At 42.7% G+C, this 20,294-nt stretch overlaps 1 protein-coding gene across 1 annotated transcript in view; it reads left to right on the top strand.

Moving 5' to 3' along the window:
* The window catches only part of LOC137204052 (sodium/glucose cotransporter 1-like), a 62,155-nt gene that overhangs the window by 29,992 nt on the left and 11,869 nt on the right, over positions 1-20,294 (top strand). Inside the window, 4 exon segments of the mRNA XM_067701384.1 lie at positions 3,265-3,485; positions 8,794-8,926; positions 11,205-11,312; positions 12,522-12,672. Of these exon segments, the coding sequence (XP_067557485.1) occupies positions 3,265-3,485; positions 8,794-8,926; positions 11,205-11,312; positions 12,522-12,672 (613 nt within the window).

The raw sequence follows: 20,294 nt of genomic DNA, 5'->3' as shown, positions 1-20,294 counted from the left end.
TTTTAGGTAAATTTTAGGTAAGGTAAACAAAACAAAAGGGTACACAGTGAAATATTTACCACCCTCAGTTTCTTAATTTGACTCCCCAGAGCCAACCAGTATCATAAGTTTTGTGTACATCCTTCCAGAGACGGTCTTCATATGTACAAGCAAACCTTGGAGATATTGTGGGTTTGGTTCCAGACTACAGCAATGAAGCAAATACCACAATAAAGCAAGTCACATGAATTTTTTGGTTTCCCAGTGCATATAAACTTATGTTTACACTATACTGTAATCTGTTAAGTGTACAATAGCATTATGTCTAAAAACAAGGCACATACCTTAATTTTAAAATAATGCTGTTGGAAAAATGGCACTTATAGACTTGATTGTTTCAGGCTTGCCACAGACCTTCAATTTGTAAAAGAAAAACAAAAACAAAAAAACCCACATGGTATCTGCAAAGTGCAGTAAAGCAAACCACAATAAAATGAGATATGCCTGTACAAATATTTTTTTTTCTCTGTGAGATATATATCTTAATAGAATCAGAACATTTTAAAGCCTGTTTTTCCACCACTGGAACTATATCTTAGGCAAATTTCTATATCAGCAAATAGAGATCTACTGCATCTTTTCTGCTTTTGTATTTGTAATAAACTTTTTATTGAAAAGTGCACAAATCAAAGTGGATAGCTAGATGAAGTATCACAAAGTGAACACACTCTGGTAGCCAGCACCCAGGTCAAGAAGTTGTCTTTTTGTTTCCTTTTCCAAACTTTATACTTTCATTTCTTTTTCTTGCCTTATTACACTGGCCAGGACCTTTAGTACAGTATTGAAGACAAGAAGTCCTCCTTGTCTCTTTCCCAATTTAGAGGGAAAGCTTTGAATATTTCACCATTAAATAAAATGTTTGCTGTCAATTTTTTGTGGATATTTTTTGTCATACTAACAAAGTTCCCTTCTATTCCTAGTTTACTAAAATTGTTTATCATGAGCAGGTTTTGAATTGTATCAAATGGTTTTCCACATTACTGAGGTGATGATATTATTCTCCTTTTTCTTTTAACACAGTTAATTACATTGACTTGGTTTTGAGTGTTAACCTTGCATTCCTGGATTTGTCAAGAGATACCTCAATTTCCTCTCCAAAGTGGCAATTTTAACTTATATTCTCAGAAATGTATGAGAATATGTGTTTCTTAACCTCCCAGCCAACACTTGATGTTTTTGTGTTTTTTTTAATTTTTAAAAAATTTTATTTATTTATTTTTGGCTGCATTGGGTCTTCGTTGCTGTGTACGGGCTTTCTCTCTAGTTGGCAGTGAGCGGGGGCTACTCTTCATTGTGGCACGTGGGCTTCTCATTGCAGTGGCTTCTCTTGTTGCAGAGCACAGGCTCTAGGTGTGCAGTTTTCAGTAGTTATGGCACGCGGGCTCAGTAGTTGTCACTCGCAGGCTCTAGAGAACAGGCTCAGTAGTTGTGGCTCACGGGCTTAGTTGCTCCGCGGCATGTGGGATCTTCCCAGACCAGGGCTCGAACTCGTGTCCCCTGCATTGGCAGGCGGATTCTTAACCACTGTGTCACCAGGGAAGCCCAACACTTGATGTTTTAAGACTTTAAAAAAATATTCCCAGTAGGTGAAACGGGAAAAACAAGTATCTCATTTTTGTTTTAATTAGAAGTTTCCAGACACTGGTGAGGCTGAGCATCTTTTCATATACTTAGTGGACATTTGTATTTCCTCCTTTGTGGATTACATGTTAATATTCTCTACCACATTTCTTTCCAATAGTTTCCCTTGGCTATTGATGTGTGAGTCCTTCATACGTGATGCAAATCTCTTCTTTTATTCTAACAAATTTTTAACTTGATTTCAGTCATATAAATTTAAAATTTTGAAGTCAAATTTGTCAACCTTCCTTTTCCTTTCTGTGTCTTGTTGAAGAATGTACTACTCCCTAACCCAAGTTCATAAAGATACTCTCCTGTTTTCTTCTAATAACTTTGTGGTTTTGTAGTTCACCTTTTTAAAATCCACATGGAATTCGTTTTTAGAGGTGCCATGAGGTGTCTTATTCATTTCATAGTCACTTGGTATCTTTTCATTGACTAGTCTTGACTCCATATGATTCTGAACCCATTTCAAAAATCAAGTCTATATCAAAGGAACATGGTTTAATATGCCAAAATAAAAGATTTTTAGTTAAGTAGGTGGAATTATGTGTTTTAGTGCCTTTTAAAAATATTTTTCGGGCTTCCCTGGTGGCGCAGTGGTTAAGAATCCGCCTGCCAATGCAGGGGACATGGGTTCGAGCCCTGGTCCAGGAAGATCCCACATGCCGCAGAGCAGCTAAGCACGTGCACCAGAACTACTTAGCCTGCGCTCTAGAGCCCGTGAGCCACAACTACTGAAGCCCGCGCACCTAGAGCCCGTGCTCTGCAACAAGAGAAGCCACCGCAATGAGAAGCCCGCGTGCAGTAACAAAGACCCAACTCAGCCAAAAATAAATAAAATTTTCTTTAATGTTGAGATTTTACACCACTTAGGATATTGAGGGAGAAATGCTATAGGCTCTGAAGAGAATTCCAGGTATGAAGTTTCATAACTGTTCTGCTGGAATTGCAGGAAAATGAATATTAATTTCTGATTTAGTCGAGATTCTTCAAATAACCTGAAATAGAACTTTAGTTCCAAACTAGTATAAGCAAATAAGTACTTCCTTGGCTCACCTAAGTGAAAATTCCAGGGCCGTCTTACTTTTGAGCATGGCTCGATCCAGCCTTCTGCATGAGCCAGGTAGACAAAAGAGCTTTCAACTGCCATCCTAGCTTAGAACCCCAAAGCAAAGAAGCAGGCTTTTTTGGTGCCTTAAGCAGAAGACTCCTGGGACAAGCTCTGATTAGCCGGGCTTGGGTCCCAAGTCCATTCCTGTTACATCAGCTGCCCAGGTGATGGGGCATATTGGCCAGGCCCGGGTCACGTGCCAGATCGGAATGAGTGGTGGGTAGTTTGACGAGGCCCACCTAACTCATATAGGGCGGGATGCAGCTGGAAGAGGGGTTCTGTCCCCAGAAGCAGGAAGATGGGGTGCCAGGCATACGACCACCAGTGTCCACTGCACTCTTCTTTTTCTTTGGAGGAGATGGTGTCTTTTCTTAGGTACATACAGTCTTGGCTATTTGCCAGTCCATTGTGTCTCACTTTGCAATCTTGGTTCTTCAGACGTGTGTTATTGTGCAGTTTAAGGTACTGACCAACTGTATGGTGTTTTCAAGCCTTTAAGGAGATGGGAGGATACCAGGAACTACAGCATGAGTACATGGATGCTAAGCCCACCCTCATCTGTGAAGGAAACTGGACCACCCAGCCGGAATGCTTCATTCCTCATCTGGATTCTTTCCATATCTTCCGAGATCCCACCACTGGAGACATCCCCTGGCCTGGAGTCATCTTTGGCATCTCCACCCTCTCCTTGTACTACTGGTGCACTGACCAGGTAATCAAATGTGCTGCGCTGACGGGCCTGCACTGGGGCCTGGGGGTTGGGGGTCTCTGCAGTCTCTGCAGCCACAGGCAGGCTTCCCTCCCAGCCTTGTGTAATACCCAAATGTAGTGCAGGACCACGTTCTGTCTGAAAGGGGTCTCTCGGGACTTCCCTGGTGGTCCAGTGATTAAGACTTCATCTTCCAATGCAGGAGGTGTGGGTTCGATCCCTGGTCAGGGCGCTAAGATCCCACATGCCTCACGACCAAAAAACCAAAACATAGAACAGAAGCAATATTGTAACAAGTTCAATAAAGACTTTAAAAATGGTGCACATCAAAAAAACTTTAAAAAAATAAGAGGGGTTCCCCCTCCAGTCCTGTCTATAACAGAGCACTTGTTTTCATTTTTTTCTTCCCTCTCATTATCTACAAAGCACAATGTTTGCACATGAAAAATATGTCAGTTCTCCCAAATTGAGTCTAGAAATTAAATACCACTAATCAGTATTTCAGTTGGATTTTTTAAGGACTCAAGCTTATTCTAAAAATTATATGGCTCTCTATCAATGGTTGTTAATGAAATAAACTGTGAAATATTCATACAGTGGAAGACCAATATAGAAATAAAAAGGAAGTACAGCTACACACCATAGCATGGATGAATCTTTAAAGCATTATACCAAATAAAAGAATCTAAACACAGAAGACTAGGTGCTGTGTGATTACATTTATATAAAGCTTAACACAGGCAATGCTAAGTTATGTTGTTTAGGTATACACAATTACGTAGCAAAAAATTGTAAAGAAAAAGCAAGGAGGAAATAAAATAGTCATTAAAGCGATCATTTCTGAAGCAAGGGAGAGGGTTGAGGTTAAAAAGAGGCACATATAACGGTGGTGTTCACAGTCATTAAAAAGTGGAAACAACCCAAATATCCACCAACGAATGAATGAATAAACAAAATGTGTATCCATGTGTTGGAATATTATTCAGCCACAGGGAGGAGTGAGCACAGACACATGCTACGCCTTGGAGGAACCTCGAAAACATCATGCGAAGCGAAAGAAGCCAGACACAGAAGGCCACCTACTGTATGATTCCTTTTATATGAAATATCCAGAACAGGCAAATCCTTGGAGACAGAAATCCGATTAGTGCTTCCCCGGGGAGGAGGGATGGAGAGTGGCTGCTTCATGGGCCTGGGTGTTCTTCTGGGTGATGAAGAAGCTGTGATGCTGGAGAGAGGTGGCTGTGATGCAACACTGGGGATGTACTAAATGCTACAGAATTGTTCACTTTAAAATGGTTAATTACATGTTATGTGAATTTCACCTCAATTGTTTAAAAGAGCCATAGAGAGAGGCTTCTGGGGTACCTCAATGTTGCTCCTCTTTTCTTTCTTTTTTTTTTATTTTGTTCCACCACCATCAGTGAGTTTTTTCATACATTTCTAAATCAGTTAGATTCTTTGTTGCATTCTGTATGCCAGCCTTTGAGTGTTGCACCTCTTGACTTGGTGTTTCCATGGTGCGCTCTGTAATGTGCTACACCATGTTCGTGTGTTATAGCACAATAAAAAGGGTTTAAACCTTTTGTGGAAGGAGAAGATGCCACAAATAGCTAACCCAAGTTTGAAAGTGAAGAACAAAGGGGGAGAACTTGCCCGACCAGATATTTAAACTTTGACAAAGTCGCAGTAATACAAGCAGTTTGAAATTCCCAGGAATAGACATATAGACTAACAGGACAGAATGAAGAGCTCAGAGACAGACCCATGTATTTATAGGAATTTAATATGTGTTCAAGGAGGCTCCACAAAGCAACAGCAGAGATACATACTCTTCAATGTTGTTAAAAAAAAAAAAAAAACCAAAACCCAGCTTACTATTTGGAATAACAAAGCTTCATCCCCACCTAACACTTACACAGAAGTGGGCTTCAGATGAATTAAAGACTTAAACGTGGAAAGTAAACCTGTACTACAATAAGGCGAGGTAATGCTAGTGAATACTTTTGAGTTGGGGGGAGTGTAAATCATATCGGTTTGATCACATTACACATAAGGCCTTTTTAACAAAGATGCTCTAGACAAAGTTGATGGATGAAGGGCTAGAGAAGAATATCAGAATGTTTATAATGAACAGGAGACTAATAGCAAATCCACAAGAAAAAGGAGCTCCAGTAGCCATGCAGGCAAAAGATAATGAGAGACAATTTGTAGAAAAGGAAATGCAAACAAACGTAAATGCTAAAAAGCATATAACCCAGCATTATCAGGGAAGTGCAATTTAAAACCACAATGAGACTGGCAAAAATTAGAAAGCTTGATGATGTCAACTGTTGAGGAGGACACGGATGTTCAGGAATCCTCTTGCATTTCTGATGAGAGTGCAAACGGGGCATGTTTTCTGGAGGGTGATCTGGCAATGCTGAATAAAGTCAAATATATTGTACTCTGTGACCAATTGGTGATGTTCCTCAGAAACTACCCAAAACTCCTCATCCAAGTTCGTAAGGGACCATATGTGAGGCCTTGATCACAGGGTTGATTGTGCTAGGTACTGAGGTGGGTGGATGAGATGGGGGTGGGGTGGGAGTGGGGATACCACTGAGGGCTGCTGTGCCTCCGTGAGAAGCCATGGAGCCACCATACAAGGAGTGGCACTGATGGAGCTTTACCATGTACTGAGCGGAGGACCAGGAAACAAGATGAGGCCCAGAGCCCAGCACACGGGCGTGATCTGTAACGCAGCCACAGTGTTGTTATTTGTATTCTTCCCCTCTGCTTATTATGTGTCTAATTATGCTGCTTTATGTCAATGACAAGAAAAGTCTTTCTGTAAAAATTAGAAAACAGGGTGGAATCAAACCACCACAACCAAGAAACCCTTCCATCAGAAATGATCAGTTAGATTTCAAACTCAAACTTCTGGAAATGAAAAATATTCTTACTGAAATGTAAAACTGAGTAACTGTTGGAATAACAGATTAAACATAGCTGAAGGAAAAAAGTGGTAACCTAGAAGAGAGAACTGAAGAACTTGCCCAGAAAGCAGAAAAATGGAAAGTGTGAAAGAGAGACAAAGTGACATGGAAGACAGGATTAAAATACATCCTATTGGAGTTCCAGGAGAAAAGGGGAGAAGCAATATTTGAAGAGAAAGTGGCTGAGAATTTTTACAGCTGTTGAAAGAACAGGACTCATCAGATTCAGGAATCACAGTGAATCCCAAGCAAATCTACACAAAGTCACCTCCTGATGAAGTTTCAGAACATGAAAGACGAAGAGGAGACTGAAAGCCACCTGAGAGAAAAGATCCCTTGTAGAAGAAGACAGGTACACCCCCAACAGTCTGCTCAGCAGCAGCAGTGGAACCCAAGGGAGAGGAGGAAACTTTTCAAGGTACTGAGGAAAATGTCCACTTTCAATTACGTGCCCAGCTAAGTATTACTCAGTAGCAAGGGCAAAATAAAGGCATAACCTTCCCTAGAGACTGAATGACATGCATAAAGAAAAAGGAGGTCCTGGTGAGCAGGAGGGACAGTTAGAGAAGCCGGCCGGCACGTGCGCAGATCTGAAGCATTGGCTGAAAATCACCATAATTCTGCACACAGGAAGTAACACAGGACAGAGCTAAAATATCGGACCATAGTTAGAGTTAAATCTGTTTGTGGACCTTAAATTGTTCAGAAGGGCACAGATACTGATTTACTTTAGACCTGAAGTTGTATCCATGTTAAAATTTTAAGGGTAATTATTAAAAGCATAGAAGTAGAATCTCTAACTTCCTAACTAGTAAAGAAAATGATTTAAGAAAGAATTTTAATTGAAAAAGAGACAAACTGACCAAAGGAAAATTGTTTTTCTTTAGCCCACTACCATCTTTAAACAAGAATTCGTCCCTTGCCCCGCTTTGTGATGTATGACAACCTATGAAAGTGCTTAGGGCTTTCTGCGTGGAATGATTTCATGCCCCTACGACTATCCTGTCCTCAGAATAAGAGTTGGCTTCTGGGGCTTCCCTGGTGGCACAGTGGTTGAGAGCCCGCCTGTCGATGCAGGGGACACGGGTTTGTGCCCCGGTCCGGGAAAATCCCACATGCCGCGGAGCGGCTGGGCCCATGAGCCATGGCCGCTGAGCCTGCGCATCCGGAGCCTGTGCTCCACAACGGGAGAGTCCATAACAGTGAGAGGCCCGCGTACTGCAAAAAAAAAAAAAAAAAAAAAGAGTTGGCTTCTGCTCTGGCCCTGTTCCTTCATCCCCTCCCTTAGAGACCATCTCTTCTGTGTGCAGAGCTAAGCAAAGACCAGGAAGTGCAGCCTGGCTGCCCACCTGCTCAGCAGAGACCCCCAGGCACCTAGAGGCTGTCAGCAGGATGCCCACAGGCCCACTGAGAAGCAGTGCCTGCTTACATGAGGCAGGACAACCTTGGGGTTCTTCCTCCTATTAATAAATAATGCATGTGGGAAAGAAAGAAAGCATTAAAGAAGAACATGAAAATCCTACCTGTCAATCCTACTATCCCAGGATTAACCTCTGTTGTCATGTTGGTTTATTCCTGTGGACTTTTTCTAGGTATAGAGTCAAGGTGTGTGTGCTATTGTATCCCGTGCCTTTTTGTTACTGTCACACTATGAGCATTTTTCACATTATTTAAATATTCTTTGAGAACGTAATTTTAATGCATACAGAGTACTGCATTGTCTTGATGCACTGGACCATGTCTTTATGTTCTTTCTTAAGTGCTTCTCCATCTGCCCGCTACACCATTCTGCTCGGGCTGAGTGCACACCGCCTCTTACAGCAGGAGCACCGTGAAAGGGGGCGTGAAGCACCTCCCAGGAGACTTTGCATGTTAAGGTCTACACTGGTTCATTTCCACTTGGACAAGTGAAGCTGGTCCCAGTTCTAAACACTCATTTGTTACCGGGGACCAACCTGTGCTTGGATTGTTGTCACAAGGGCAGAGACGGTCTGTGGCCTCTAGAAGGGAGTCTCATCCTTGCCAGGGGACAGCTTGTAAGCACTGTGCTGCTGATTGGCGTGCAGTGCTAGCAATGAGGCCAAGGTCAGGCCACCCTCCTCCCCTCTGGTAGCTGTGCACTGAGCAAAACATGTGCATCGGTCACACGTGCCTCCTCTGGCCCTGCATGCCCGGAGACACCTGGATGATTGGGGTGAGCAGTGGGCACCCCCTCCGAGGGCACACCCTACTGCTACTGCAGGTCACAGTTGTCCTATCTGTGCCGAGGCAGCCCGGGCTTGATACCCTCTGAGAAAGCCCCCCCGCCCCCCCCACCTGTGTTTCCTCGGCAGATTTTTGTCCAGGGCTGCCTGGCAGGGAAGAACGTGTCTCATGTGAAAGGCGGCTGTGTCTTGTGTGGGTACCTGAAGCTGCTGCCCATCAGCATAGTGATGCCAGGGATGATCAGCCGCGTCCTGTACACAGGTAATTCTTGCTCTGCTGTGTTCACACTGATCTTCTTCTCCTCTCTCAGGCATCTACATCTAGGGAGCATGGGGTTATCAGGTCTCCTGTTGGGGAGACTGCTGGGGTTGAGGTGCCCCGGATTGCTTTCTTGGGAGCTCATGGATTTAGATTAGGGATGTGGCTGAGCAGAAGTCTGGCAGGGACCGTGGATGTAGGTGGCAAGAGAGGAATTGCAGAGAGACGAGTTCAGGCAGAGATGAGCCAGCCGATGCTCCCTGCAGTGGCCGGTCTCTGCGTGGCATTGAGGCGTGGTCCATGGGGAGGTCAGCTGTTCCCCCTGCACTGCAGGCACCGTCCTGCGGGCACTCCTGGGTGCCAGGCATTGTGCTCGGATGTGACCAATGCCGTCACTGCTCTCACAGCCCCAGGTGTGGCACGTCGATGGAACCCCCAAAGTGGGTCTAGCCCTGAGGCCCACGTTCTTTCTGTTAAGTGCTGTGAGAACGTCCCTGCTGCACTTAATTGAGCTGTCATAATTTCGTGGATGTCCCTCATCCCCGTTGCAGCCTCGTTTTACTGCCTTTAGGTGTACTGCCTCTCGGTGCCAGATTTGTTTATTCATTAAACCTTTGTGGAGCACATACTCAGATGGTGCAGCCACATGGACAAAGCAGGCGGCTTCCACAGTCTTCTGCCTCAGTGCTTGACAAGGCCAAGCAGAGAGTGAAGCACTTTTTATTGCGAAGCCACATGTGCAGTAGACGTCTCTAACCCTAATCCATCCTCAGTCTGCCTCTTTTTTAATCCTGATCCCTTTCCAGTTTCAACAGAGAGGAGCGCTCCGTTCCAACATCCCAGGTTTGGTCTTTGGCTGTCAGGTAGCCCTTTCTGGGGTCTCTTAGGTGGTGCCTCCTCGTAGGTTAGAAATAGGCCTCTGTGCTCGCTAGGACCCCAGAGTCGCCTGTGCTTGGCGGCCCTGCCTCCCCAGCCCCACTTCACCTCACAGCCCACCCCACCCACTGGGCGAAATCACATGTCTCTTGGCCTCTAGAAGTGGCTGAGGGAGGAGCGAGAAGAGCGGGCCTCAGGAAGCCACACGCCCCCAGCTTCTGACCACCAGGTGAATAGAGTTGGTGGGCTGCCCTTGGGAGAGCCGTCAGCGTGGGGAGGGGCCCAGGACCACTTGCCCCCCATCCTCAGAAATGGCCAGACTCACAGACTGTTTACACACACTCATAGAGAGCGGTTTGGCACAAAAGCTCCGCACCTGCCCACATTCCTGGGAGAACATACTTTTCCAGTAACCCAAACGTTCCTGGTCCTAGATTCTGGGTCTCTCCCATGGCCAGAACCGGGGGCCAGACACCCACACGGTGTGATTCCGCCAGTCAGGTTTTCCTTGGGGGCCACTGTATTAGTTGAGGCTCTTGAGTGAAAATGACGTGCACTTTTAGCTCCTCTTTCCTCCGAGCTGGTGTCCTCTCAGTCTGTCTGATGGCAGATGACCACCAGCAGCACCAGCCTTCCACCCTCCAGCCCAACGACCCCCAGAAAGAGTGTTTCCTTTTCGCCCTCCCAGCAGAAATCCCAGGGGAGTCCCGTGAGCTCACTTGGGTGACGGACCAGTCATTGTGGCCAAGGGGAAGGTGTTTCCAGAATGGCCAGGTGGCCCCTGGGCTCCTCCCAAACCATGCCAAAGGAGACTGAGGGCCTGCTCTCAGGGCAGGGGGAGGGAGAGCAGGCAGAGGAAAAGCTGACCCCCTTAGTTTTCCTGACGTCCCCAGTGAAACCCTCTCCATGTAAACCCAGGCCCTTCCTGCCTCTTCCTAGTCTACGTTGATTCGTTGTTTGGTTTTTTTCTCAGATGGTAAATTTTAATCTGTTATTTAAGCTCTTGAAGGCCTATCACATTCCCTCCTTTACTTCCCTTTGTCCAAATTTCTCCCCAAATACTCTGAAATAACACCCCTACGGGGCTAAGGGAGTAAGGTCATGAGTGGCCCACCCATCAGTGTATGGATGAATCATCGTTTGCTTTCCTGACACCTGGCTGGGATCATTGAAAGGCTTGTCGAGGTCACAGGGCTTGCTGTGGGTCAAGCAGTGAACTGGCAGAAGCACCGACCCGCTGACTCCTGGGGCCTGACCCCCAGCTCCTGACGCACGTGTGGGGTCACGAATTGGAGACGAAGAATCTGCCATCCACACACCGTTCCTAATTTGCTTCCCGTTCCCTGAGCTCAGATTTTAGTGCTCAGGGGCCACATGCTGGTGTGACCCTTGTCTCTCTTTGCAGATTAAGTGGCGTGTGTTGTGCCTTCAGAGTGTGAAAAGTACTGTGGCGCCAGAACTGGCTGCAGCCCTCTCGCCTACCCCGTGTTGGTGGTGGAGCTGCTGCCCAGTGGTAAGAAGTGGAGCTGCCTCCAGGGCTGTGAGTGGACGGTCAGGAGTGAGGGCCCCGGTGGAAGCGTAGGCTGTGGGAGGGGCCCTTGGCATCCCGGGAGCCTTGTGGCCTCCTCTTCCTTTCTCTCTCTCTCTCTCTCTCTCTCTTTTTCTCTCTCTGTCTCTTTCTTTCTCTTTCTCTCTCGGGCACGCGCTCAGGCCCAGCCTCTGCTGGCCCTTTGCATGGTCCCCTCCCTGCAGAACCCACGCCTCTGCTCCTCACTGCCGCAGATGGGAGCTCGGCGTTGTTCTAGTCTGTGGGGACAAAGAGGGGAGCAAGACCGCATCCTGCTCTCAAGGAATTCAGTCCAGTGGGACAGGCAGGGGCATGGCTTTCGTCTCACCCACTTTGCCACATCCCAGGGAAACGGGCAAACAAACAGTACAGTCTTTTTAAATTCCGTATTAGCTCTGAGGATAAATAGGCCAGCAATGTTGAGACATTCCCATAAAATACAATGTAGATAGATCCCAGCTGAGGGAAGCACCAACCATCCCACAGTTCAGGAAGGGGGTCGCTCAGCACCCGGGGCTGCAGCCCAGGGCCATGGGCACTTGAAGCCAGGCCAATCCAAGAACTCTAGTCTTGGCCTGGCCTGAGTACCTACTGAATACAGTGGGGCCTCCTGTGCAAGCCCTGTTACCCTCAGGCTCTCCCAACTATGCATGGGAATCTCTCAGCAAAGCCGCTGCCATCCAGTGGCCTTGCAGGTCAGAAGCCTAGACTGTTACGTTTATAGGTAACACTTGTTGAGAGCTTGCTCTGTGTTGGACATTGTGTTAACCCATCTTCTTACTGTATCTTAATCTTAACAACAGTAGGTACTTTAATACCCACCTTACAGATGGGGACACTGAGGCACAAGGAGCCACATCATCTGTAAAAGGGGTCAGCACTGGTGTCCTTCTCACAGGGCTGTAGGGAGATCATCAGGCTGATGCCTGAAGAGCTGCTCCAGCCCAGAGTAAGCACTCGCATATTATATGAAGACACAGCGGCCAGCTAGCAAGGCTCGTCACAGAGCAAGGGCAGCTATAATGCACTTGATCTATCTTAGATGGACTCCCACTCCGAACAAAATTTACTATGTGGGAATGTTCCTCAGGAGGCCTAAGGCGTCCTGGCATGGCCAAAGAGCTGGAGGCCCAGGAAGTGTTCCTTTTCTTCCAGGTGTTCGAGGCTTGATGGTGTCTGCACTCTGGGCCTCTCTCATGTCCTCCCTGACTTCTCTTTTCAGCGGTGCCAGTGCTGTGTTCACAATGGACATCTACACCCAGATACAGCTGATGGCCACTGAAAATGAACTCATGCTAACAGGCGGGTGAAGGATTCCTCTAATCACATGAGTTACTGCCATCAATGAATCGATGCCCACAAATGTCATTATGTGAAAAATGTAGGCTCTAATGCTGCATATAGAGTTATTTTGTTTATATACAGCATGGTGGTGTTTTGTTTGTTGTAGTTTTGCAGTGAAGATGTATTGCTTTTATTTTATTTATTTTTTTATAAATTTATTTATTTTTGGCTGCGTTGGGTCTTTGTTGCTGCACATGGGCTTTCTCTAGTTGTGGCGAGCAGGGGCTACTCTTCATTGCGGTGCACAGGCTTCTCATTGTGGTGGCTTCTCTTGTTGTGGAGCACAGACTCTAGTCGCGCGGGCTCAGTAGTTGTGGCTCACGGGTTCTAGAGCACAGGCTCAGTAGTTGTGGCACGTGGGCTTAGTTGCTCCACGGCATGTGGGATCTTCCTGGACCAGGGACTGAACCCATGTCCCCTTCACTGGCAGGCAGATTCTTAACCACTGTGCCACCAGTGAAGTCCTGTATTGCTTTTATAATCACAAAGAAAATTGTTTCCATTTGGGAAAAAATTAAGTAATAATCACAATGATAATGGGTACATATTAATGTACCCCCCAAACTAGTCCTTGTGAGGAAGTGTATCTACATTATCTCGTTTTCTCTTTCAGTCCTCATGACAACCTTTAAAGGTAAGTTTTAGTTCTTATTCTCACTGTACAAATGGGGGGAATGGCTCAGAGAAGGTAGTTGGTCTACCTGAGTCACATGGAAAGAGGATCTCATCCATCTCAGGGCCATGCCATTAACCAGGAGGCCTCACAAGCTAGGCATAAGGCAGGAGGTGTGAATGTGTAAACACGTGGGCCTTATCCTCATTCTGTAGGGTTTCACACTGGCTGTCTGTGGACCACTTCCAGCCCACACACTTTGAACTTGGCCTACGTTACGCCTCAGATGCCTCCTTCATCCCGTGGCAAGGTACATACTGCTCACTGTCTTATCTGTCTAACCCCTGCAAATTGAGTTTGCTGTTACATTTTGATTAGCATTCCATTGTTTAAAAAGCACTTTTCTGAGAAACTTTAAGAAACAGGTACCTGTTTTATTTAAATTTTTATAGAACATAGGGGAAAAGGAGAAAGACTTAAATTCATTTCATAAAGCTCAAGATATTGATGCCAAAACTGAACAAATACAGCACAGGAAAAAATTAAAACTAAAGACTCATCTCACTTTTAAATACCAATGCAAAACTTGTAAATAAAATATTAGACACAAATCCAACAATATACTAAAAAAATGTTAAAAGAATGACATCTCATTACCAACTGTGATTGTTTTCCAGAAATACAAGGATGGTTCAATATTAGGAAATGTAGTAACATTACTCACGATATTAATAGATCAAAGAGAAAAATCATATATATCTATTCAGACGATGAAAAGGTATTTGGTAAAATGGGTACCTTTCAACATGACAAAACATATCTGTATCACCCTAAAAGCCAAGTCATACCTAATGGAACTAGAAAGGAACAAGGCAAGAATGTCCCCCCTTACCGCTATATTTATACTAATATATGTGTAAAATAAAATGTATATATAAGTAGACCTAAATAGATATTTCTCCAAAGAAGATATACAGATTGCCAACAAACACATGGAAGGATGCTCAACATCACCAATCATTAGAGAAATGCAAATCAAAACCACAATGAGGTATCACCTCACACCGGTCAGAATGGCCATCATCAAAAAATCTACAACCAATAAATGATGGAGAGGGTGTGGAGAAAAGGGAACCCTCTTGCACTGTTGGTGGGAATGTAAATTGATACAGCCACTATGGAAAACAATATGGAGGTTCCTTAAAAAACTAAAAATAGAACTACCATATGACCCAGCAATCCCACTGCTGGGCATATACCCTGAGAAAACTATAATTCAAAAAGGGATGTGTACCACAATGTTCAGTGCAGCACTATTTAAATAGCCAGGGTATGGAAGCAACCTAAGTGTCCATGAACAGATGAATGGATGAAGATGTGGCACATATATATACAATGGAATATTATTCAGCCATAAAAAGAAACAAACTGAGTTATTTGTAGTGAGGTGGATGGACCTAGAGTCTGTCATACAGAGTGAATGAAGTAAGTCAGACAGAAAGAAAAAAACAAATACCATATGCTAACACATATATATGGAATCTTTAAAAAAATATGGTTCTGATTAACCTAGCGGCAGGACAGGAATAAAGACGCAGACGTAGAGAATGAACTTGAGGACACGGGGTGAGGGAAGGGTGAGCTGGGACGAAGTGAGAGAGTAGCACTGACATATACACTACCAAACGTAAATAGATAGCTAGTGGGAAGCAGCCGCATAGCACAGGGAGATCAGCCTGGTGCTTTGTGACCACCTAGAGGGGTGGGATAGGGAGGGTAGGAGGGAGGTGCTTGCAAGAGGGAGGGGATATGGGGACATATGTATACATATAGCTGATTCACTTTGTTATACAGCAGAAACTAACACAACATTGTAAAGCAATTATACTCCAATAAAGATGTTAAAAAAGTAGACCCACAGGTGAAGTTAGCAGACAAGGACTTTGAAATAACCTTGATTAATAGGTACAAGAAAATAGAGGGAAAGGTTTATAAAATAGATGAAAAGAATTGAGAATTTTTCCAGAGAATTAGAATTTATAAAAATAAGAAGGTCTAGAATTGAAAAATAAATATCTGAAATTAAGAACTCAATGGATTTGTTAGCAGCTGATTGGCTGTAGCAGAAGACACTGTTAGTGGCTTGGAAATGGATTAGTCTACAATATCCAAACTAAAGCACACAGGAGAAAAGGAAGATACACGTGGAACACAGAAGAATAATATATATGTATTATTGGAAATTATGTGTGTGTGTGTGTGTATATATATATATATATATATATATATATATATATATATATGTAACTGTAAAAGCAATTTGGAGAAGGTAATGGCCAGGAATGTTCCAAATATCTGGACAACTATCCAGAGATTCAAGAAATTCCACAAATCGCAGGCAGGATAAATACAAAAGAGACCATACCCAGGCCACATGATAGTGAAACTGCTGGAGACTGGAGATAGAGAAGATCTTTAGAGCAGCCAGAAGAAAGTAAATCACATCACCTTCAAAAGAGCAGCAGAGAGACTGATAGTAGAAGTTTCAACAGAAACTGTAAAAGCCAGGAGGCAGTGGAGTGACATCTTCAAGTGCTAGAAAAACTGCCTACCTGGAATTCAATACCCATCGAAATAGCCTCCAGAGTGAAGGTGAAACAAACAGGTTTTCAGATAAATGCAGGTTGAGAGAATTTATTACAAAAGAATTTCACGATAAGAAATACTAAAGCATGTTCTTTAGGCTGCAGGAAAATTATCCAGATGGAAGAATTGACCTTCAGAGAAGGATGAAGAGCACCAGAAAGGGTAAGTATGTGGGAAATAGAAGTGAGTGAGTGTTGACATAAATAAGAAAAAATGTCTATGGGATTAACAACATATGGAGGCAAAACATGCCAGTAAAATCCCAGAGAGAATGAGAAGGGGCTAAATGGAGCTTAAGTATTCTCACGTTCTCTTGCTATTCGGGATGTGGTAAAAGTCAAAACTTGTACCAGACTGTGATATGTCAAGGATGCATGTAGTCTCTAGACTAAACAATATAAGAACAGTTCAAGAACGTTTAACAAGTTAATAAATGTAAAATATGGGATAACTAATAAGTCAAAAGAATAAAAAGAACGTGAAAGGTAGGTTAACTGGAAAACAATAGCATAGCTCCTAAATATATCAATAATTTCATGAAACAGAGATAGGTAGACTAAGTAGCTGAGTTAAAAGGTGAAGATTATCAGAGCTTTTTTTTTTAACCAACTGTAATCTACGTAGAAGAGACACCTTTCTTTTCCAGTTTTGTTGGGATAACATTGACATATAACACTGTATAAGTTTCAGGTGTACAATAATGATTCAATATATGTATATATTGTGAAATGATCACCACAAGTTTAGTTGACATCTATCACCTCACATAATTAGTTTTACTTTCTTGTGAAAAGAACTTTTAAGATTTACTCTCTTAAAAAAAAAAAGATTTACTCTCTAAGCAACTTTCAAATATACAATATACAAATACACAATCCTGTGTTGTTAACTACAGTCACCATGCTGTACCTTATGTCCCCAGAACCTATTTATCTTATGACTGGAAGTTTGTACCTTTTGACCACCTTCACCCATTCCCCCCACACCCATCCCCAGTCTGCTCTCTGTTTCTATGAATTCAGGGTTTTTTTTAGATTCTACATATAAGTGAGACCATACAATACTTGTCTTTCTCTGTCAGACTTATTTCACTTAGTATAATGCCCTAAACGTTGTCACAAAAGGGAGGATTTCTTTCTTTTTTGTGGCCAAATGATATTCCATTGTGTATATGTACCACATCTTCTTTATCCATTCATCTGTTAATGAACACTTCGGTTGTTTCTATGTCTTGGCTATTATAAATAGTGTAAAGGGTGTAGAGGTCTCTTCAAGATAGTGATCCTTGTTTCCTCTGGATATGTACCCAGAAGTGGAATTGCTGGATCATGTGGTAGTTCTGTGTTCAGTTTCTTGAGGAACCTTCATACTGTTTTCCACAGTGGCCACACCAGTTTACCCTCCCACTAACAGTGCACAAGGGTTCCCTTTTCTCCACATCCTCACCAGCACTTGTTATCTTTTGTCTTTTTGATAATAGCCATTCTAACAGGTATGAAATGGTATCTCATTGTGATTTTGATTTGCATTTCCCTGATCAGTGATGTTGAGCACCTTTTCATGTACCTATTGGCCATTTGAATATCTTCTTTGGAAAAATGTCTATCAGGTCCTTTGTCCATTTTTAAAATTATATTATTATTATTATGTTGTTGTTGTTGTTGTTGTTGTTGTTGTTATTAAAGTTGTCTGAGTTCCTTAGACAACTAAGGAACTATCAGCCCTTTATCAGATGTGTGGTTTGCAAATATTTTCTCCCATTCTATAGGTTGCCTTTTCATTTTGTTGATTGTTTCTTTGACTGTGTAGAAGCTTTCCAGTTTGATGTAGTCTCACTTGTTTATTTTTTTATAAATTTATTTATTTATTAATTTTATTTAACTTTTTTTTTTGGCTGCATTTTGTCTTCACTTGCATGCAGGTTTTCTCTAGTTGCTGAGAGTGGGGGCTACTCTTTGTTGCGGTGTGCAGGCTTCTCACTGTGGTGGCTTCTCTTGTTGCAGAGCACAGGCTCTAGGCGTGCGGGCTTCAGTAGTTGTGGCACACGGGCTTCAGTAGTTGGGGCTCATGGGCTCTAGAGTGCAGGCTCAGTAGTTGTGGTGTACGGGTTTAGTTGCTCCGCGGCATGTGGGATCTTCCCAGACCAGGGCTCAAACCCACGTCTCCTGCATTGGCAGGCGGATTCTTAACCATTGAGCCACCAGGGAAACCCTCACTTGCTTATTTTTGCTTCTGTTGCTTGGGATTTTGGTGTCATATCCAAAAGTAAATCATTACCAAGACCAATGTCAAGGAGTTTATCCCCTATATTTTATTCTAGGAGTTTTATGGTTTCAGGTCTTATATTTAAATCTTTAATTCATTTTGAGTGGCGTTAAGATAGGGGTCTGGTTTCATCCTTTTGCATATGAACGTTCTATTTTCCCAGCACTATTTATTGAAAAGACTGTCTTGTCTTCATTGAGTTTTCTTGGCTCCCTTGTCAAATATTAGTTGACCATATATGTACGGCTTTATTTCTGGGCTCTAGATTCTGTTCCATTGGTTTATGTGTCTGTTTTTATGCCAGTACCATACTGTTTTGATTACTATAGCTTTGTAATATAGTTCAAAATCAGTATGTGTGATGCTTCCAGATTTGTTCTTCTTTCTGAGGGTTGCTTTGGCTATTCAGGATCTTTTGTGGTTCCAGATGAATTTTAGGATTATTTTTTTTGAATTCTGTAAAAGATTCCTTTGGAAATTTGATAAGGGTTGCATTGAATCTATAGATGGCTTTGGGTAGTATGGACATTTTAACAATATTAATTCATCTGATCCATAAACACAAGATATCTTTCTATTTATTTGTGTTTTCTTCAATTTATTTTATCAATGTCTTATAGTTTTCAATGTAGAGACCTTTTATCTCCTTGGTTAAATTTATCCTAAGTATTTTATTGTTTTTGATGCTATCATAAATGGGATTGCTTTCTTTATTTTTTTCAGATAATTCATTGTTAGTGTAAAGAAACACTACTGATTTTTGTATGTTAGTTTTGTATCCTGAAACTTTATTGAAGAGAGACATCTTCTTTAAGATTGAGGAAGGCTTAAAGAAAACATGAGAAAATACGTACCATGCAAATATGAACATAGATGCAGAAAATTTTAACAAAATATTAGCAAATCAGGTCCAGCAACATAGAATAATACACCATGACCATCTGGAGTTTATTCCAGGAATGCAAGCATAGTTTTTTATTCAAAAATCAATCAATGTACTTGACCACATTAACTGAAAACAGGAGAAAATTATATAGTCATATTAATAGATAAAAATCATTCAAAATTTTAAGACCTATTTTTTAATCTTAGCAAATTAGAGAATTTAAAAGATCTTCTTTATTCAGACTTTTAAACATACATGTTCTTTAAAACCTGTAGCGTTTATCATACTTAATGTTTATATTTGAAAATCTTTTCCCCTGAGATTGGGAACTAGACACATGCATCCACTATAGCCACTTTTCTTCAGCATTGTACTGGAGGTGCTACTCTGCAAAAAGGTGAAAAAGGAAACAAATGTCATAAGGATAGAAAGGGAAGAAATGAAATTGTCATGAAAGACTTCATAGACAAACTTAAAATTTTACGCGGGCCTCTCACTGTTGTGGCCTCTCCCATTGCGGAGCACAGGCTTCGGACGCGCAGGCTCAGCGGCCATGGCTCACAGGACCAGCCGCTCCACGGCATGTGGGATCTTCTCCGACCGGGGCACGAACCCGTGTCCCCTGCATCGGCAGGCGGACTCTCAAGCACTGCGCCACCAGGGAAGCCCCAAACTTAAAATTTTAAAGTGAATTTAACAAGACTGATAAAAGATCAAATACAAGAATTAATCATATTTTACACGTTACACATTATACATATTAGCATTTGTAGTGTCATTAAACCATATCAGATACCTAGGAATAAATCTCACAAAAGATATGAGAAAATTGCTGAAAATTACAAAGCGTCGTCGAGAGAAATTAATGAGACCTAAGTATAGCAGGAATATACCATATCTGTGAATTAGAAGATTCAATAATGATATGTTTGTTCTCACCATATTATTCTACATACTCAGAGTAATCCCAATCAAAATGCAGTAACTTTTTTGTATGCATGTAAAAATTGACAAACAAGTTCTAAAAGTATATAGAAATGCGAAGAGCAGAGAATATCCAAGGCTATTCTTGAAGATGAACAAAGCTGGAGGATTTATGCTAACAGATACCAATATCTATTGTGAAGTGATACTAATTAGACAGTGTGGTTTTATTGCAGGGGTAGACAAATTA

The sequence above is a fragment of the Pseudorca crassidens genome, chromosome 12 (genome assembly GCF_039906515.1).
Source record: "Pseudorca crassidens isolate mPseCra1 chromosome 12, mPseCra1.hap1, whole genome shotgun sequence".
NCBI lineage: Eukaryota > Metazoa > Chordata > Mammalia > Artiodactyla > Delphinidae > Pseudorca > Pseudorca crassidens.
This window is presented reverse-complemented; position numbering and strand designations above follow the sequence as displayed.